General features: G+C 40.6%; 1 protein-coding gene across 32 annotated transcripts in view; it reads left to right on the forward strand.

Annotated features, from left to right (window-relative positions):
• EPB41L2 (erythrocyte membrane protein band 4.1 like 2) overlaps positions 1-22,031 on the forward strand; it is a 218,554-nt gene that overhangs the window by 120,818 nt on the left and 75,705 nt on the right. For all 32 annotated transcript variants that reach the window (XR_002072821.2, XR_002072820.2, XM_019420591.2 and 29 more), the window contains one exon: positions 11,334-11,438. Coding sequence is in view for 30 of the 32 variants with exons in the window: in XM_019420591.2 (XP_019276136.1) it covers positions 11,334-11,438 (105 nt within the window). In the remaining 2 variants the exon portion in view is untranslated. The remainder of the gene's footprint in view (positions 1-11,333; positions 11,439-22,031) is intronic.

The following is a 22,031-nucleotide window of genomic DNA, read 5'->3' on the forward strand; positions in this document are numbered from 1 at the left end:
TCTTTTTGAGTAGTTGGAAAAATGTTTTCAAATTTAATTCTTATTAATCAGGGAAACTTAAAAATCTTTATTATAAATGGCTCATTTATTTCTGGAATTAAATTTTCAACACACACACAATAATTGGATATAGTGTCTTCCTTTTTGTTTTTTAAATTTTTTTTATGTTTTTATTTTTGAGAGAAAGACAGCATGAGGGGGGAGGGGCAGAGAGAGAGAGAGGGGACAGAGAATGGGAAGCAGGCTCCGGGCTCTGAGCTGTCAGCACAGAGCCCAACGTGGGGCTCGAACTCACAAACTGCCAGATCATGACCTGAGCCGAAGTTGGATGCTTAACCGACTGAGCCACCCAGGCACCCCTTTTTGTTGGGGTTTCAGTGAACTTTGGGACAGAGGTGTATTGACAGCTCACCCAGATGGGTAGGAAAAGAACGATCTGGTAAATGATGGCCTCAGACTATATGAGACTCTCTCTTTACTCTTCTGTATGGTTTTCTTTGATTTCCTCCATGGCCTGACAATGTATCTGTTGTTGTGTTTGCTCTTTGCATACCTTTCTTTCCTTGGCCTTTTATATTTGCATAGTGTAGTTTAGAGCTAGTGCAAAATACATGGTTCGAGGGGTGTAATGTATGCATTGCATTGTGCACTTCCCAGCACTCTGTCCTCGGCACACAATAACTACAGTGTGGAGGGGCCTACACGGAGACCGTGATGGTGCTTTATAAAACGCCAGTGGTGTTGGCATCCACTGCAATCTGCCGGGTAAGCAGTTGCACAAATTCCTCTAAGTTGAGAGGCCTCCAGAAATGTCATGTTTTGGCCTCAATAGTGAATGCCACAAATAACAGACAGGCACGGGGGACTTTGCTCAGCTTCTCAGATTCCAGTCTGTCTTTCTTCAGCTGGGTCTGCTGTAGATTGCCTTTCTTTTCTTTTTCTTTTTCTTTTTTTTTTTTAATTCAGTCCTTGACTAACATATTTTAAACCCATCTAAAATGTCTTTCCCGCCCCCCCCCCCCCTTTTGGAGCTCTCTAATATATTATGTAGTCTTTTAAATAATGGAGAAAAAAAAATCTGATACCTGGAAGGCAGACCAAAGGACTTTTTTTTTGTTTAATTTTTCAGCCCAGTGATTTTCTATTTCTGGTCTGTGCTGTAAGTGGGGTTAGGGAGAGGCAGACAGGGAAAAAGAGATTGTAAAGCTTGTTGGCATTTAATATAGAAAGTAAGATTTTTTTGGAGTGTGGTTGGCAAGTTTTATGGTTTTAGTGGTTTAATTAACTCGGTGCTAATAGAGTAGCAATGGACAAAGTTCGTAGTCTGTAAAGATTCTAGTGGTAGAAGGGATACAAAGCAAAGGCATGCTTTCGCTTAGCAAGAGGAAGTAACGGTGAAACTGATGTCTTTGTGAAGTAATGTAAAGGGTCTATAAAACTCCCCCTGCCTCCTTCTGCATAAAGGTGGGGCATGGCCTGCTCTTAAGAGAAAGAGAGGCAGATTGACTTCTGCTTTTGTCATTTCTCCGGTTCCCAAGAAGTATTTGGAAATGCTCTAATTACTAACGAAGAGTTTAAGTACAATGTAGAATTGTGAAAATGAAATGTAGGTCTGTGGCTGTTCTTCTCCCAGAATGTAGTTGGCAGTGTGTGTTTGGTTTAGCTCCTTGAATATCTATGGGTGGTAGTCCATGAGCTAGATCCAGGAGATTGCATAAGACTGCTAGCCAGAGGCTTGAATTCTAGACTCCTCTCGGCCAACTTTTTGGCTGGCATCATGGCACGAAGCCATTCCATCCAATGGATATATTTTGACCTACTAGTGAGCTACTCAATGAAATGCTGCCCTAGAAGATGTTAAAGTAAGACATACTTTTGCTTAAAGAATTCAGTCTCCAAAAGTAATATCAAAAGGAGTAGAATATAAGAATAAGTACCGTAGATGTGTAACAAAGTGCTTGAAGGAGAAAGGTAACTATCGGGAGATTAGATTTTATGGGAAAAGAGAATTTGGAGATTTTTCTAGAGGTAGTGTTTCAACAGTTGGAGATAAATCAGGTTAAGAAAGAAATTTGAGGGGCACCTGGGTGGCTCAGTCGGTTAAGCGTCCGACTTCAGCTCAGGTCATGATCTCACAGTCTGTGAGTTCGAACCCTGCATCGGGCTCTTTGCTGACAGCTCAGAGCCTGGAGCCTGCTTCGGATGCTGTGTCTCCCTCTCTCTCTCTCTGCCCCTCCCCTGCTCATGCTCTCTCTCTGTCTCAAAAACATTAATGAAAAAAAAAAAAAAAGGAAAGAAATTTGAGAGTATGTCTTGGCAAGTCCACGGTCCTCGTTATCTGGGGCAATACCCCCAAAGTGCTATGACAGGTACTTGTACTGGTATTTTAAGTGCACATAGTAAAACAAAATATCTGTGTTTTCTGCTTGGTTAACAAATGTATATTTGTAGTACTTTCATGAAATAGAATTCAAATTGTTTATAAAAAAGTCAAAACAATGATAATAGGAGGAAGTTGCCTTCCTGGATGATACTGAGTGCTAATGTTTATGGATATCACAAGTAGGAATTGTGTTCTTCAAAAGAAATTCAGGAAATCAGACTGAAAAGTTAAATAGGTTAAACTCTGCAACCTTAGTTTTCTCATTTGTGAAATGAGACTGGATGAAATAAGTGTGAAAGCTCTTTAATCATATTTAAAATCAATTAGTTTTAGGGCAGCTCAGAAAGGTCCTGTGATTTCAGCTGCCTTTGAATGAATCCACATAAAGTGCCAAATATTTTATTAAGCATTTTAAATACACCTCATTTAATTATCACTATTATACAGTAAGTGGTTATATTTGATTTTTATTTAATTTTGTTTTATTTTGGGGAGAGAATGAAGGGGCGAGCCGGGTAGGGGCAGAGGCAGAGGGAGAGAGAGAATCTTAAGCAGGTTCAACATTCAGCACATAGCCTGACACAGGGCTCAATCTCAGGACCCTTACATTGTGACCTCAGCTGAAATCAAGTGTCGAGCGCTTAACCGAAAGAGCCACCCAGACCCCCCAGAAGTATTTGTATTTGAAAGAGAGGAAACTGAGGCATAGCAAAGTTAAGTAACTTGCCTCGGGTTACCTAGCTCTTAAGAAGTGGGGCTGTTGTTCAAATCCAGGTCACTGGCATTTGACTGCAGTATTTTTCCTCAATACAGTTGAGAATCAGTGATTCTAACGAAAGAGACGGTACACACTGGAATCTGGAGGGGAGAAGGAACAGTTTCAACTGGCATACCACCCCACGTCTTTCTGTGTTACCGTTATGAATTGTGTCTTGGTTCCTTTCCCCTGAATCGTGAGCATTATTTGTGGAGTGTGACACAAAGTGATCAGTGTGAAGGCAAAGAGAAGTTGTGAGCCACTGGGTCATACCGCTATGGGCAAGTTTGATTGAAGAGGAGCACTCATAAAGCATAACCACGTGGAACCCTGAATATGTAGTATTCAACATGAGATAGTCTGATATAGTTTCTTAATGGGAGAAGAAGCGTGTCTTTTGTTTGCCTTTTTGAATTAGCTTCCACAAGCGGATCCGTTGTAGGTTTCTTAAGAGTAACTTCTCTGGGTTTTCTGTTAGTTTTCTTACAATCAATCCTTATTCCTTAGCTCCTGTTTCTTTCCCTCTTGTCTTGGTGGCTTTACTATATTTATTATTTTTAAAAAAGAATGTCAAAACCTTTTGAATGTTAATGAATCAGAATAATAAAATGATGGAATAATGTGATTATAGAGTAATGGATTTCATTTTATGTGACTCGAGATCCGTGGAGTTTTCTTAATTTGAGAGTTTTAGCATTAATCAACTATTACATCTTTTACATAGGCAAGATGTCTGTTGCCTCTTATTCTCCATATTGGTTTCAATTAGAATTTTTTTTTTTTAAAGATTTTATTTTTAAGTAATCTCTGTACCCAACATGTGGCTTGAACTCACAACCCTGAGATCAAGGGCTACGTGCTCCACTGTGAGCCAGCCAGTTGCCCCTTCATGCCCCTTCAGTTAGAATTCTGATGAAATACATGTAGACCTCCTCATTCTGTCTTCCATGTCTGAAATTCTTTCATATTTTCCATCTTTCTTTGTTGCATTCTGGTTACGTTTTTCAGATTCATCTTGAGGTTCACTGGTTTTCTCTTTAACCGTGCCAAAATCTGCCCATTTGGGTTATAATCTATTGTTACAGGTTTTATTTCTAGATATTCTGTTTGGTTCTTTTCAGAATCTGCTTTTTGATAGTTTATATTTTATAATATTTCTTTAAACATGTAAAACATACTTATTTTGTGTTCTGTACCTGATAATTCCATTATCTACAGTATATGAAGATCTGATTCTGATATTGCATCTAATAATAATAGTGATTGGTTTCTTTGTATGTGTTTTGATTTTTTGATTATATTTGTTGGGATTTTTTTTTTTTTTTTAAATCTCTGGGAATAATCATTTGCTTCAGCCAGACAGCTAGATGCATCCAATTCTGAACCAGTTTAAACCAAATTCTCTTTTTTTGGCATTTTTGAATCAACAAGGTAATGGGTGAACTGTTTTTTTTTTTTTTTAAGTTTAATAAATCATACTAATAGTAATAAAAAATTTTAATGCCATTCTCCAAAATCTGCTTGAGGGCCAGATCATGGTAATCTTTTTTTCCCTGCATTTCTTGAGATAAATGGTCTGGAGAACAGTAATTCTGATATGGAGTAAGATAGTAAGTGTTGTATTAAAATTTGACCGTGCTTTATTTAGCCAAATAATTTTGGGGAACATCAGGTTGAATGATGGGAAACAGGTTTTTTTCACCATAGAACTTCCCAGGGTATCTTACATGCAAATAGGAAGCTGCATGCCTAGTAGTTATGTACATTAAGCAGAATTTTCCTTATCCTATTCTCACTCCCCTTCTGGGGGATGTGGGTAGATGCATGGGACATCTCATGGGACTAGTGAGACCAATGGAACATGCTTGGCAACTAGAGGTCTACCTCCTGATACCCTTGGCTTCTGCTGATTGCCTTCTCACTGTCTTCACCTCAGTGTTGATACCACTCTGCTGGAGAACCGTGTACATGCGTGCGTGTGCATCTTGTATTTAAACTCCCGAGGGAAGATGCGATTGTATTTGGTTAACCTTTATGCCCAAAGTAAGACATTGTCTTTGAGTAGAGCTGTTTGTTGGATGAAGCTATCTCCAGGGCCATCGGCTATGTCCTCTGGACCAGGGAGCTAGTTATCTCTAAAGGCATAGATTCACAGGACTTGGTTTTCCCTTGGGGAATTTCTTTTTTTATTTTTTTCTGTCATTTGACTGTAAAGTTCCCAAGACCATCTATGTCTTATTTATCATTGTTTTCATGATGTCTTAACATAGGAACTAATATGTATTAGATGCTGGATCAGAATATGTTGAGCCTTTTAGCCTGGCAAGCTCTTGCAGTCGTGTGCGAGTGGGACTGTATAACTGGCAGGCAAACTGCATGGCTTGTCTCTTATGGATGGGTTACTTTTTTCATCTTCCTATAGTCTCCAGTGTCACTTGAATAGAAACTGGCCGCATCAGACTCTATAAACATCCAAAGGGGAAATTAAGTTCTTCCGAATATGCTGTTTCTCTGCCTTGAAAGAAATCATTTCCTTTAAGATTCATTTCAGATGCTACAGTCTTGGTAAAGCTGTGGTATTTCTCAGACCCTGTTACTCATCTGTTCTTGGTGTTTCCATAGCACTTTGCATATGCATCTTTTAGTACGTGTCGTACGGTATTTTTACATTCTTGCTTTTCCAGCCAGATGTTGAGTTCGTTAAGGGTGGAGATGCTGAATGGAAGCTTAAGTAATACGTGTATGCAGTTAAGATCTAATCAAGCATTTAAAATCTGTTTCCTAGAGAAGGGAAGGAGAGCATAGCGGAGAAGCAATCTGAGCATCTAGAAGATACTCTGATGTTTGTTAGATGTGGGCCAGTGAAAGAACAGGTTGTGACAGGATTCAGCTGATGGAGGAAGGCACTTGGTTTGGCACTTTGATGTGTACTGTCTCATTGGGTTAACTTGACCCGCACAGTGAGCTGTGGGATACCTGTGACTTACTTTTACAGTTAAGGAGACTATCTGGTTTGCCTGTTGTCTCACTTGTCTAGTAATAGTAAAGTGCCTACAAGGTATTGATGAGGGAGGGACTAGGGCTGACTCCAGCCCCTGTGTGGATGCCCTTCATTCCCCGCCCCATGCTGCCCAGCCCACTGATGCCAAATTGTGGTGGTGAGCTTTGTGGATGTTTTTACTCTTAATCTTCTGGGGGAATTCTGTCCATGAGAGCACGTTTCTATTTTTGAATGGAAACCAGTGAGAAAGTATGATTTATTAATAAAAATGCACTTTAAGCCAGTGTTGGAATAGGTTTCCTCTTTGAACAGAGGTATGTGTTAATAGACATTAGTTGTCTTAAATATTCTTTTGGCCCTGCTTTCAAATAGCATTTGTCAATATCAATAGCATTCATACTATCAAATAGTATGAATCTCCTTTTGTTTCTGTTACATTTCTTCATGATGTCTAACGGTTTTAGTAGTTTGCTCATTTGAAAGTAGTTGTCACATATAGCCAGATGTTTTGTAGAAATGGTAAGTTTGGGAAATTTTATCTGGTTAAAGGACAACTTATATTAGCGCTTTTTGAGTTTTTTGGCATCTTTCTAAATAAGAAGATAATTTCTGCTTTATAGTAAATAAAATGTCTTTTGTGAGTCCTTTATTAGAAATGCACAGAGGATGATGTTCAAGTAGATAGATGTGGCAGGAGCTATAGTAGTTTGCTTGCTTTGTTATCTCTGATAAGGAAAGTTCCTAATTTCAAAGTGGGTGCTGAAATTGTGGCTATGGTCAGTCACTGGGAGCCTGAGTAGGTTAAATATCACCTCATTAAAATAAGTATGTTACATTTAGTACACCATAATGTTTTTCCAGTTGATTCAAGAAGTATCTTATGACCACCTATGATGATGGGCCATTTTCTACTCACTACAGATTCTGAAGTGAACAATGTTGTTGAAGTTCACGTCAGAGAAAGTGAATTCTATCTTATTTATTACCTTTAAAATATTCATTGCTGTTATTTGCAACCGTATCTCCTCCTGGACCATGATTTTACTGCACATTTAAGAAAGCCAGCTGTCTGCTTTGCCTTCCCTTCTCCTCATAAAGTTACTCTAGAATGCCTCCAAACTCAAAGTTTTAATTATATAGGTTAATAATTGCATGTAGATCAAATAATGAAATTGAGAAGCTTTCATTTTAAAAGCTTAAGCCAAAATCCCATGTAAGTGAAATTAATCACTTTTCATGTTACAAAACTCTCCAGCTTATAACAATAGGAGCCAATACTGATGAAGCACTATGTGCCACATATACTGTTCTAAGCTCTCTGTATTACAATTTTTGGTACTCTAGTCTGTGCTGGATTTTATTCCCTTGTTTCACAGATGTGCCAAGTAAGGCAAATAGAAGTGAAGTGTCTTGTCCCTGGTCACATAATTTGTTAGTAATGGAAATGAATGTAAAACTTTGGCATTTGGAATCCAGAGTTCAATACACTTCCTTAGTATACTCTGTTAGTATGTACTTTGAATATACAGACATAGACACACATACGTATTTTAAATGTCCTTAGTACTTTCCTGAATCTGTAGTGATACAATGAAAGTACAGTGCTTGCTGTGTTGAAATAATCTGTGTTGCTTTCACCTTCTTTCCTCTGCTATTTAGTATAATTCTGTGTATTCATTTTATTTTATTTTTATTTTTTTACTGCTTTCCACTCACAGAGTCTCCCTTAGGATCTCTTGAAGGGCTGGTTTAGTGGTCATGAACTCCTTAGTTTTTGTTTGTCTGGGAAAGCCTTTATCTCTCCTATTCTGAATGACCGCCTTGCTGGATAAAGGAGTCTTGGCTGCAGATTGTTCCTATTCAGCACATTGAATGTTTCCTGCCACTCCCTTCTGGCCTGCCAAGTGTCGGTGGACAGGTCTGCTACAACCCTTATGTGTCTACCCTTGTGGGTTAAGGCCTGTTTGTCCCTAACTGCTTTCAGAATTCTCGATTTTTGTATTGTGTTCTTCTATTTTGTCAGTTTGGCTAAGTTTCTGTCTTTTGCGTGTCTTAATAGCTTGTTCTGTGTCCCGCACCTGCGAGCACTATTACATTAAAAAGGCGTCATACACCGTTCAGGGCCTGGCACTTCAGGAAGTGTTTTTGGTGTATGTTGTGTGCACCCTGTTGTTGCGTTTTGGCTGCTCAGTCCCACTGGTCAGTCCTCTGGAAAACTGCTTGCCTGTAGTGGTGGAGTGTTTGGACTTTCAACCAGGTGTGCTTTGATTTGTTCATTGAAGAAACCCTGGAAAAAGAAAAAGGTAAGGGGAATCCTGATCCCATAAAAAGAGAAAAATGAAAGGGGGGGGTTGGAGGGGGAAGAAGACCAAACAGAGAATCAAAAAAATTATAATGCTAAATCCAGAGAAAGAGAAAGGAAAATAAAGGATAGAAAAGGTGTAAAAAGAATAAAAAATGCCTGATTGAACAAATGTACACGCACGCACACGCATGCACACACACACGTATGTATATTTATTATTAGTATATGTAATTCACCAAAAACAAATCCAAAATTATGAGCCTGGTTCCAAAAGAGAAAAAGAGGAGGGTAGAAACAAAAAGACAAAGAAAAATTTAAAAACACAGCTATTGGTCCCTGGGGTCGTGGCTGTGCTGGTCTGGAGGAGAGGCGGTCTGGTTCGGTCAGTGTCAATCTTACTTGGGTAGATGTGCAGTTACCAGGCACGGAAGGGCAGGTTTGGTATAAGCGGGTCTCACCTCCATGGGGGGACTGCCGTGATGCTCCCTGAAGCCCCACCTTTGGTGATGGGGAGAAAAATGACGACCCCCCCCAATCTCTGCTCCCCAGACCAGGTGTCTCAAACCACGCTGTTCAGGCAGCCCTCACAGAATAGGTCGACTTGCCCTACTCCGCTCTCTCCCACGCACTCAGCTGGGATTCAAAACCCAGTGTCTTCAAGGGCCCTGCACCTCACAGAGCCTGCTCTGGGGTAGCGCCACTCTGCCCTGCTGATAAAGGCCTTTGGCTTAGGCCTGCAAAAGTCTTTTGTCCCTGGGGGAGGCAATAAACCTTCTTCCCACGGTGCTTGAGGAAAGGGACTGTTCTCTTTCAGGGTGCCCCTGAGATCCTACTGCGCCCCAGGGTTGGCTCCTTCTGCCCCCAGGTGCGTGCACAGGGCTCTGGCTTCAGTCTGGAGAAAGTTGTGCACTTTAGAAAGCTCCGAGTTTCAGCTCCTAAGGCTGTTTGCAAAACAGAAACTGGCACTCACCGTATTTCTCGTCCCCCAGTCTGTGGTCTGGAGAGGTTTGCCTCTTGTGCTAACTGGATACTGCAATTTCACAGCCCCTCTCTCTTTCTCTTTCTCTTTCTCTTTAGTCTCTCCACAGAAGGAGTTCCCTACCCTCCATACCTGTGCCAATTTATCTCCCCCAGTTTTCACATACATGCACCTCTGTCCCACCAAGCGGTCTCACTCCACCTGTGGAGATTGTTCTGCCACTCCGCAGATTGACTTCCTGGATGTCCCAAGTGATCTGACCCGATTACGGCTGTGTTTGAGGGACAAGGAAAATCCTTGTCCCCTTATATCTCTGCCACCTTAGCTCTGCTCCCCTCTTTTTAAAAGAAACATTACTATAAAACATTTAATAATGAAAGTTCCAGATCCTCCTTTGCATGTCTCTCAGGCATGAGTTTTCCACCTCTGCTCCCACAAAGAGAAGGAGGAAAGGTTAGAGGAGAGAAAAACAGGCCCTTGCATTGAGTTTCTGAAGACCGTCTTTTGAAACTCCTTATCAGAGTTGTACTCATTTGAAGTTAAAATGTCTTTTATTCCATTTTTGTTCTGTTTTTAAATGTTTATTTATTTGGGGAGAGAGGGAGAGAGAGAATCCCAAGCTCTGCTGCGATCACAGAGCCCAGTGTGGGGCTTGATCTGATGAACTGTGAGGTCATGACCTAAGCCAAAATCAAGAGTTGGACGCTTAACAAACTGAGCCATCTGCGTGCCCCTCTTATTCCATTTTTAAAGATAAATGCGTGGGAGACCTCAGTTTCCACATAGTGGATTAACTAATAAGTATCTATTTTGATGGCATTAGGGCATTCATCTTGAGAATGAAAAAGTCTGAGGGCGTGTTCAGTTTTCACTTGAAGTCCAGGGGCCAGCTTCTGTCTATGCAGGGGATGGAGGGGTGTGTGTGACCTGACCTCGCAGTTTGAGTGTTCCCAGGGGTCTGCGTTTTCATTGGAAATGAGTCACCACTTTGTTTTGCCATTGATTAGACTATGAGTTTTTCTTCTGTGCCTGTCCAAGGCTTTTACATCTCTGGATAGCAGCTTCTTAAACAAAATACATCAAACTGCTTAAGACAAAATCCATCCTTAGAGACCACTGATTTTATTCCCCTAGTTCCATTCCCTTGTATCTTAAAATATTGTTCTGAAGAATGTGCTGTCATTCTTGAGAAAAAGCATAGCTTGAATTGAAAAATAATTTTTTTTTTCCTCTTCTGCAAATTGTGGAACAAAAAAGCCTAAGTACTGATGGGATAAATCATGTTAGGATCCACTGAAGAATAGGGCTAAATGATTTTCCTGGGGGAGTATATTTCACAAATATAATATAAGCCACCTTGAGGAATTTTGAGGGAGGCAGTTTGGACGTGTTTTTGTACTACTTTATTTTTTAAGTTTACTTATTTTAGAGAGAGAGCACAAGTGGGAGAGGGGCAGAGGGAGAGCGAGAGGGAGACACAGAATCCAAAACAGGCTTCAGGCTCTGAGTTGACAGAGAGCCTGACACAGGGCTCAAACACATAAACTGCGAGATCATGACCTGAGCCCAAGTTGGATGCTTAATCGACTAAGCCACCCAGGTGTCTCTGTTTTTGTACTATTATAAAAATAAGTGAACTCCTAGCATCTTACTTTTTGATTCTGTTTTATATTTTCATAGAGTAGCAAGTAAAGCATTTGATCACTCCTTCATTTTAGAATGTATGCCTTGTGTAGGGAGGAGGAAGGATTCTAAAGTGAAAAGGTTATTAATCACTCTTGTATTATAAGAGATTAGAAAACAAATATATTATGCTAAATAATATTATCTGATGTGAAGTCCTTTATTTGTAGTACTCATGGAATCTTTAGTGCTTGAAAAGTAAAGATGTCATTTCTTTTCCCTCAGAAATGTGCGAAGGGACAAGTGTTATTTGACAAAGTGTGCGAACATCTCAATCTCTTGGAAAAGGACTATTTTGGACTTTTATTTCAGGAAAGCCCTGAACAGAAAGTAAGTGAAATGATTTCAAGTTTGTTTGTTTCTTCTTAGGAAAATACTGTATTTTTTTCCTCAAGTGGTATAAGATTTTAGCTTTAAAATAATTTATTTTGACATATTTTATATTGTAGAAATTTGCTAAATACTAAAACCTTGTATAGAGAGAATCACCTATAACTTTTTGCCACTGTGTGAGTGTACATGCTTTTCCACTAATACTATAAGCAGACAGAATGGGATATCTCATCCTGTGTTAATTATTAGAGACTAAAAGAACTGTTTTAAAATGTTTTATGTTGAATTTTTAGCTCTTGAATTCACCTGTATGCTGGGAGTTAAGCATGCCTAAAACAGGGAAGGAAGCATCTTAGAAGGAATGTACTTACCTGGAGGCTGGGGAGAGAGCGTTTGCCTTGCTGTACAGACTGTGGTGGCCATGTGGAGTGAATGTGTTCCTTGCCCTGTTTTGGGTTACTGAGGGCAAAAAAGGAGGTGGTGCCCATCTGGACACAGATTGGGTAGATATGAGCTGCCAGGACCCAGTGCAAATCTGCCTGACATCAAGTGTGTTGAGATTGCTGTGCTCCAAGAGTTTCCCAAGACACTAAGCAGGAGCATCAGAATCCTCTAAATGCTCAATGCCAATTCCGGGGACCATCAGGACTTTTCAGTTTCATATGTAAATTAGAGAGATATTAATTCATTCTGGCAATTAACCAGAATTAACCTGCAGCCTTCTGTCTTAGTCAATTTAGGCATTTCTAACAAAGTACCATAGAGTGAGTGGTTGAGAAACAACACCGGAAGGCTGGGCAGTCCACGATCAAGATACCAGCAGGTTCTATGTCTGGTGATGGCCCACTTCTTGGTTCATAAAGGTAGTGCCTTCTGTAACCTCACATGGCAGAAGGGACAGGCAGCTCTCTGAGCCTCTTTTATAAGGATGCTACTCTCATCCATGAGGGTTGCACCTTCATGATCTCATCACCTCCTAAAGACCCCACCTCCAAATACTGTCACATTGGGGATTAGGTTTCAAGGTATGAATGGGGGAGGGGAGGACAAACATTCAGTCTCTAGCACTTTCCTCATTGTCAAGAAAGGACTGTTCCTTCTCTACTTCACTTTGACTAATGGTAAAGAAGATACTGAGTGTAGGAGTGAAGAGTAAAGGTTTGGTCCTCTGGCGCCCTAGAGCGAAGCCCTCTCAAGTCTGTTAGATTGTGCCTGTGGACAGACTCACTGTGATCATTCTGTCTGAGGATGCCCGGAGCATTTGGTCACAGTCAAAGGAGGTACTTTCCAGCATCTGACATTTTACGTCACAGTCAATAGAACACAACATAGTAGATGAACATAGGCTGTGAAGTTATTTGCCCACATGCTGTCATTGTTTATATGTCCTGGTAATGAAATACAGGGTACTAAGGGTGATAATTATCTATAAATTAAAGTTTCTCAATTGGCTTAGTTTTTAAAGTCTTGATACCTAATTGGTTTAATTCCACATTTAAGCCAAAGACTATTAAATTGGATGCCTGCCTACAGAATAGTATGTGAGTATTCTTACTAGAATTCTGTTTAGAATACTTTTTTCAGAAGTAATAACAAATTAGATATTCAACTAAATAAACTAGTTGCTCTTTTTAGACTTGAAATTAAAAGTGGTCTTGATAATGTTTCCAACCATGGGCCTTCTGCTGGTCCGCAAAGCTATGAAAGAGAAAGTGATGGGAATTGGCTATCGTTATCCACTTTTTCTGAGACTACATATGGGGAGATTCATAAAAGCATTTAAGCCGTGTGGAAAAAGGGAAACCATTTAGCATGTTGTAAAATATGCAGGAAAACACGTTCTGTTAGTAGAAACAGGATATGCTACATAAAGACATCTGGTATGTCTGCAACACTAGATTTACATAAGAAAGAGTGGTATTTAGCTAGGATTCACTAGTTTTTATTTTTACAACTTCCAATATATGTGTCTAATCCATATCTCTGACCTGAATCTTCGACTCCTATTTAGCTGCCTACTGGACACTGCACTGCAGTCCATTGTCTCCAAGCAAGCTGGCCATCTGCCCCTTAAACTTCATCTGTTCCCTGAAGAGTTAGGTAGAGATTCCTTCCACCTCCTTCCATTGCTTATCAGTCAAAAAGCTCTGTCTTTTCTACCCACTAACATCCTTCTCTTGGTTCTCTCTATCCAGTTTTGCTTTGGTTTAGGTCCCTGTCCTCTCTTGCTTTGACCATTTTGTTAGCCTCCTATGTGGATTAACTGCCTGGCCCCAGGCCCCTATGGTGATGCTTCCTTCACACTGCTGCTAGATTGAGTTCTCTGAAGTGCACATTGGATCTTGGCTCTCCCTGGTGTAACACCATTTACTGGATACAATCTAATCCTCTTAGTATGGCTTACAAGGCTCCACTTTCGTTTCATTTTCCAGTAACCTCTCACATACGGTCTGGATTCAGTCCACACCAGATTTCTCTCCTAACAGGAGCCTTATTGGTCCATACTATATCTGCTTGAACATATTATTCTTTACCTTTGGAATGCCCTTCCCATTCTTTTTTGTATCTGAGTGCCTACTTAACATTTAAGTATCCTGCCCTATGAGAGTTTCCTTGACCATTTACTACCACCATCCCTCCAGCTCCCAACTCAAGGGGAGTTGATGTTTCTTCCATCTGTTATCTAGACATTCAGCACAAACCTTATTTATGTCCATCTTCCTGTTACTCTAGGAACTTCTTGAGGGCAGAGACCATACCTTTTTATCTTTGAGGCCTCCGTCTATCTAGACATTAACAAATATCTATTAAGTAGTGCCTTTGTGCCATCTCACGCCCATTAGCGTGGCCACCAGCAAGAAAACAAAAGAAGAGTTAGTGAGGATATGAAGAAATTGGAATCCTTGAGCACTGGTGGTGGGAATGTAAAATGGTGCAGCTATAATGGAAAATAGTACAGAGGTTACTCAAAATGTTAGAAATTATATGATCTAGCAATCCCACTTCTGGGTGTATATCCAAAAGTATTGAAAGCAGCATCTTGAAGAGATATTTGCACACACACGTTCATTGTGACATTATTCACAATAGCCAAGAGGTGGAAGCAATCCAGTGTCCATCAGTCAATGAATTGGATAAACAAAACATTGTCCATACAAAATGTGGTGAATGGAATATTATTGAGCCTTAAGGAAGGAAATCCTGTCACAAGGATGAAGCTAGAGGACATTATATTAAGTGAAATAAACCAGTCACAAAAGGACAAGCACTATGATTCCACTTAAATGAAGTATCCATGATCAAGTTCATGGAAACAAAAAGTAGAATGGTGTTGCCAGGGACTGGGGCACGGGGAAAATGGGGAGCGATCATTCAATGGGAATAGAGTTTCAGTTTTATAAAATGAAAGCATTTCAGAATCTGTTGTATAGCATTGCTCAACTGTATACTAATAAATGGTTAAGATGGTAAACTTTAGGTTAAAAAAAAATTACCTGTGTGCAAAGCAGTGGTACTCCTGCGAATCTAGCAGTAAACAGTTAAGATAAAGACCCTGCCGTCACGATGTCCCCACTTACGTTTCAGTTGAGGAGACTGTGAAAAACTGAGTTACACAGTTACTAACATTTGATTACTGCTCTATAGGAGAGCATATTGACGCTGAGACAGCTAGGAGAGAGAATGCTGTTTAAGGAGAGACACAAAGTGGGTGGGCTTGGGACGTGAGAGGGACAGGGAGGAGAGGGACATGAGCGGCACTGCTCACCCCAAGCAGGAAGTGGCCTCAGATGAAATTGTGGTCGAGAAAGACAAGTAAATGATTGAAGACCGATTGAGGAAAGAGGTAGAATCCATCAGCTGACTGGGTGTGAGGGATGACCCAACACTAATAAGAGGGTCTGGATTCTTGGATGGATGGAAGTGCCATGTAGTGAGTTGGGGAGGGCCCATCGTGGGATGGCAGGGCGTATCACGAGTATCATGTTGACTTTAGGTCAGATAACTTACTTGTTCTTCTAAAAGCTGTTAATATATGCCTTGAAGAATGGCTGCTAGTGTGGAGCAGGCATTCCAGGTGGAATCCATCTCAATAATAAAGTGTGCAGTGGGGCAGTTTTATTTCTGGATGGAAATATCATATTTATATTGAGGCTTGTAGTTAAGCAGACTTATTTATAACTTCATTTGTAAAAGAATCCAAGGTGGCTTTTATCATAAAACACGTTCCGAATAAAATAGAGGTGACTATTAATAGCTAATCATTCTGGGATTCTCACAATGCACCAGGCTGTGTTCTAGCACTTTACAAGTGTTGTCTCCTGTAGTTTTCAGAACCCCGAAAGGTTGGTATTACGAACCACACTTTGTAAACACAGAAAGATGAGGCATAGAGAAGTTAAATAATTCACCCAAGGTCACCTAGCCAATGAATAGTAACAGTATGGTTCAGAACTGGGTAAACTAGGAAGGAAAAAAAATAGAAAATGCAACAATTTTTAATTTTCTGTCAAGGCATAAAAATGGGTATGCTATTTTATAGCTATCATGACTGGAAAAATGGAAGAATATCGTCTTGCCTTGGAGGGATTTTTCATCTTACGCAATTCTAAAAGACATCCTGCAAGACTTCATATATGGGTTGTTGAAGGATACTATGGACTACGTTCCCAGTGTGAATTCTCCAGCTGATGTTTCTATAATGGTGTCAATAAATTTAAGGGTGACCCGACTTACTGACAGTGATTCTGTGAGATTCCTTGGCAGTGCTTCCTTAAAGGAACTTTTCCCTTCTTGGCAGAATCACCTGGGAGATGAATTTCCAACTAAGAATTTCATTTTTCTCCTGTCCAGTCTTACGTACTGTTCACTACACACATGTACCCACATGTGCCCCTCCCCCCCCCCCCCCCCCATTTAGGCTCCCTCTTCCCCGATTAAAAATGGTGCTATCACTGTTTATAAATGGGATATTGCAGGATGTCTTGTGCTGTGTTAAGTAGATGGGATACATCCTGTCCCTCACGTATTTTGGGACAGAAAATAGATTAACTTTTTGGTCAGTGTCTTAGTCCATTTGGGCTGCTATCACAAACTGTCAGAGACTGGGTGGCTTATCAAAACAGGAATTTTTCACATTTCTGGAGGGTTGGAAGTTCAAGATCAGGGCCTCAGCAGATTTAGTATCTGGTAAGGATCTGCTTCCCTGGTTCACAAACCATGCCTTCTTGATGTGTCCTTACATGGTGGAAAGGATGAGGGACTTCTCTGGAGCCTCTTTTGTAAGGGTGCTAATCCCAATATGAGGGTTCCACTCTCATGACCCAATTACCCCCAGAGGCCCCACCTCTTAGTACCATCACATTGGACACTAGGATTTCAACATAGGAATTTTAGGGGGACACAAACCTTCTGACCATAGCAGTCAGGCTAATATTACCCAAGTAGATACACTTCTAGTAATCTCAGTTCCATGACACAACTTAACATACCCTGTCCTAAATACCAGCTGGGCATTTATCAGTAACTAGATAGAGGGCACTTTTATTACCCGACAAGGGCCTGTGATATGAAAATTTTAAATTGTTGTGTAAGGGCAAATCTATAAACTTTGGAAATGATATTAGCCCTTTAATATTAACATTCTATTATAGAAAATGAGAATTGTGACAAATACTCCGAATGTGGACAGGTAAGGGACATCCTGCACAGAAGAAAAGTAATCTCTCCAGCATGAATGAGGGTGGTGTGTGGGAGCAATTTCAAGTTGCTTGACAGGGCTGGGGATGAGGCAGTTTCAGAGTCTCTGTATAGGAGGGACCTGTGAGCGATTGGCAAGTTACAAGGAGTTGTTGGGAGGGCGCCTGGGTGGCTCAGTCGGTTAAGTGTCCAACTCTTTATCTCCGCTTAGGTCTTGATCTCAGGGTGGTAAGTTTGAGCTCTGTGTTGGGCTCCCATGCCTGGTGTGGAACTTGCTTAAGAAAAGTTGGGTACTTGTCTTGAAGCTGTGTTTTCTCAGCAAGCAGTGTTTTAACTTACATCATGGGTTAATTTGGGGTGGCTTTGTGGAGAGTGTTGGCGATCATGGGAAAGCTAGGCAAAGAACATTTTTTGGAAAGCCTTGTATCTTGTGCTAAGGAATCTAGATATTCTGATGTGAAGGGTTTTTATGAAGAAAGTGACACGGTCAGATTTGCATTTCAGAAAGAATAACCTGTTCGTGTTGTGAACGGAGATCATAGGTGACTGAGACCGGAGGCAGAAGAAGGTCCGTCATCTAGTCCAGGGATGGTGGAAACTAGGGCAATGACATTAGGAGTGAAGACGAAGGGCAGAGGTACTGAGTAGGTAATGTCTGTAGGACTTTGTGACTCCTCATCTCTGTGGCATAAAGGCAATGGGGGGAGGGGTTGGGGTTAAGTTCCACATTTGGGGCTTGGGGAGCTGGTTGGAGACTCTTACATGGGGACTTTGGAGGAGGAGCAGCAGTTTGGGGTTGGGAGCAGAGAGGAAATCTCATTTTCATTTTTCTAAGTTGGAAGTGCATGTAGGTTGTTGGCTAGATGATGATTAGGGATCAGGGAGTGGGTGAGGGCTGAGGAAAGTTAACAGTAAGGAATGTGAGAGTGAGCATAAACTAGTGTTTAAGGAAGGCTGGCTTTGAAGAGGACAGGTGGGAGAATGATACAACAGGATATAGACCAGCACAGTCCAATAGAACTTTTCATGACGATGAGATGTTCTAGACCTGCTCTATCTAATATGGCAGATACTAGCCACAGATGGCTATTGATCCCTTGAAATATGGCTGGTGTGACAGAAGAAGTGAAGTGGAATTTTATTCAGTTGTACAAATTTAAATTTAAGTAGCCTCTTATGACTGGTGGCTATTATGTATGACAGCACAGAGTGTTTACTAAGGATTTTGGGGGTTGACTGATTTGCTTGGATGGAAAGAACTTCGACCTTGGCTGTGGGAATGTCCAAGGAGAGGGTGCGGTTGGAGCGAGAGGAAAAGGAATGATGATGGAAACTCCTGAAGTGGAGAAGAGAAAGAGGATAAGCTTTGAATAAAGAGGGCAGCCTCATCCCCTGAGTCTGCAAGAAGGAAGACCAGGAGTGGTGTATCTGTAAGTAAATCTTAGTTAAGTGAAGTGCAGCCTCAAAGCTCTGAGAAATAGAGGGTGAAATTGTCTGCTAAGAGTGACTAGGGGGTAGCACTGGGGACCCAGAGAGGCAGACTACTAAGGACAAGTATGTGGATTGCTGTTGACAGTTCAGCCGAGATTGGAGATCATACAATTGTGATGGCAACAGAATACATTGGTGTTTTTCTCTAATTGCCATCTGCACCCTGGGTCTAATAGTGGAGAACTGGAGTATCATAGCGGTTCCCAGTTGGGTGTGTTCACAATGGTGATGGTAAGATGGACAGAAGATCTAGAAAACTGGAGATGCTGCTGAGATGGTAATCCAGCTGCTTATTCACCAGAGACCCAGGAAGGAACATAACCGAAGCTGAAATGGGCTAGTAGGTTGGGAGAAGATGGCTGGGGGCCAAAGGATGAAAGTCCAAGGAAGCTGAAGATTAGGTACTGTGAGAATTAATGGGTAGAAAACTTAGCAGGAGAGGAAAGGGTTGTATCTGAGAATGGGATGATGAAATCTAGTGAGGGTGGAGGACACTGTGTGATGAGAAGACCTAGTGTTCAGGATGAGAAGGTATGGCTGGAGTTGAGGAGAGTCTCAGGTCATTGAGGCAGAGAATATTAGTATAAGGTTAAGTTTGGAGGGGTTCTGTATCTCTTAATTCCTTATTTTCTTTTGCAGTTTCTCTTATGAAGTGGGGATGAAAATGCCCATATAATGATTAGGCACACACTTCTATCTAGGCTTTAACCAAAGAACATAAGAAGAATAAACAACTGGCTGTGCTTTCTGAAATTTCTAACCTCGGGAAATTTAATGCTTACATGTAATTGGCAGTATACTTAATTATTCATGTATAATCTGATTTGCTTTCATGACTTTTATATTTTTTATTCATTCTCACGTAGACAAAACCCAGTCCTCAAGACATCTAGGCAAAAGGACTCTTATTTTTCTAATATAGACTTGAATGGTGTCCTAATTTTTTCCCCGAAGGATGTTATTACCATTGTATCAGCTTGGCTTAATCAGTCCTATTGTGTTTGAAACCCACGTAGTTTCAACAATAGGATACTATAGCATACAGGAATTTAAGCTGCTGGCTTTTTCATGCTGAATATTATCTCTATTTATAGAAGTTTCAATCACTTATTTCAACATATTATAAACTGAAGGTGAGGTAAAGCTATGGTTATTTGTATAAAAATTTTCCATGGAGAAAAAAATCTAAACTCTCCTTTGATTTTAGTGTAGTACTTTCTCATGGTTGAGATCTTGAGTTGGAAGCTTTTCAATTTACTCTAAGTATGAAAATCTATCATTATTACTGTTAGAACTTTTTAATGTCTCTTGAAGTTTTATGTAAACTTTACTATGGAAAATGCCATTAAAAATTTGTGGAATCAAGCAACATGTTACTCGTTTATGTATGGAATTTCAAGTCCATATAGTTCTTGTATTCATGTCTAACTGGAACCATCATTAAGGGTTTTGGACTCTCTTTAAAGGGAAAAACATTGTCTTGAATTTTTGATGTTAATAGAGTTTGGCATCTAGCCCAGGGATTGTTATTTTGCTTCAAGCCATATTGAAAGAGGAGCTTGTTAGAAGTGTAGTTGATATCCACAGCTAACTTTATGAAAATTGATTAAAGTGTCTGTCTGATAGCCTGTCCATTTCCCTCCGGAAAACAGAACTAAAAACTCAAATATGCTGTTTGTCATATATAAACTATTCTTTAATAAAATTCTATATTCAATCCAGTTGTACATTCTCGTACCACAGACAAGAGTTGAATCACGTTCTCCCAGGTGCGTAGTGAACATTTTGCTCTAATGTAGAAAGCCTGGAACTTTCCTGCTAATGCCAGCATTAGGGCAGTGTTCTATTAGACCTCATTTAGGCCGAGGTATAATAAAGGGGACCTGCTTCAGCACTATAAATTCCTAAGAGAAAAATGCAGATCTTAGGTAAGCTTATGCTTTTAACATTTGGTAATGCAGGGTCGGATGAATTTAACTTCTCTCACCTGGCCAAGTTGACAACCACCGAAAGTGAGGAGGGCACAGCTAAGCATTTGGAAAAAAACTTCTGTGATCTTTGCATCCAGCCTGAAAGGGTATTAGGCGAGTTGGATGGCTTTTGGGGGGGAAAGGGACTCGGAGACAGATTTTGTGACAGTATCCTGGGTCATTATCTAGGTCTGTGGTGCTCAGTGGCCTGCGGCCCAGACAACCACACCCTTGGACTGCTTGTGGGCTGTTGCTGGTTGATGGGCCTGGCTGTTCCTCTTTGTCGGGTGAAAGTGGTTAGCACCTTGGTGGAATGACGACTGTAGGTCTTGGCATTATTTGATACAGCTGTTTAGTGTGATGGGGTAGAGAAAGAAATACTTACATGTAGGCACATGGAAGCTGCCATCTGCTAGGGCTTTCTACAGGAGGCCGTAGAATATTTATAAAATAGAAATAAAAATAGAATATTTAGCCAGTGAAGGCTGGGCATCTACCTGTTAAGCCAGTTGACGGACTTGAAAAATGTCTCTGTGCATCTGACTTTTAGGAAGAGACATTGAAAGAAATCTAGGGCTATACTACTCCAAGGGTGTCCCCAGCACTGGCACTACCTGGAAGATTGTTAAAAAGGAAAATTCCGGGTCCATACTATAGAACTTACCGAATTGTAGTCTGCAGTTTGACTAGATCTTCAGGTGATTCAGGAAAACCTTTTGAGGCTTGAGAAGCGCTGATCTCGGAGATCAAATATCCTTTTGAGGTGACAGGACGGTAGAAGTTTGGAATGTAGCAAAAGCCAGTGGCTCACATTTGAGAAGTGTGCCAACAACCATAGTCACTTAGGCAGGAGTTAAGCCATTCCCATCATACAAGGACTTTTGGACCATATAGTCTCTGAGGATTTTCTTAACACCAGCATCCTATGAATCTAAATATAATAATTCTTAATCAGGGTTTTATATTTTCCTAGATGTTTTTGTTGTTAGAGGAGAATTGAAACTCATCTTTATTTAACCCTTTTTCTGGTAACAGGTATTGAAAATGTCTAGAAAAGACTTTTCACTTGGGGGCGGCTAGGTGGCTCAGTTGATAAAGCGTCTGACTCTTGGTTTTGGCTCAGGTGATGATCTCGTGGTTTGAGAGTTTGAGCTGTACATCGGGCTCTGCACTGGCAGCATGGAGCCTGCTTGGGATTCTTTTTCTCCCTCTTTCTCTGCCCTTCCCCTGCTCGTGCTCTCTCTCAAAGTAAATAAATCAGCATTAAAAGAAAAATGTGTGCAGATATTTGCTTTGCTACTTAGTTAAATTTCTATAATCTTCTAATGCAGGTTTTTGTCCTTAACCTTTTTTGTGCCATTAATTCCTTTGGCTGTCTAATGAATTCTGTGGGCTGCTTCTCAGAATAGTGATTTAACTATATAATAAAATG

Source organism: Panthera pardus, unplaced genomic scaffold (genome assembly GCF_024362965.1).
Source record: "Panthera pardus isolate Hobbes unplaced genomic scaffold, ASM2436296v1 HiC_scaffold_17, whole genome shotgun sequence".
NCBI lineage: Eukaryota > Metazoa > Chordata > Mammalia > Carnivora > Felidae > Panthera > Panthera pardus.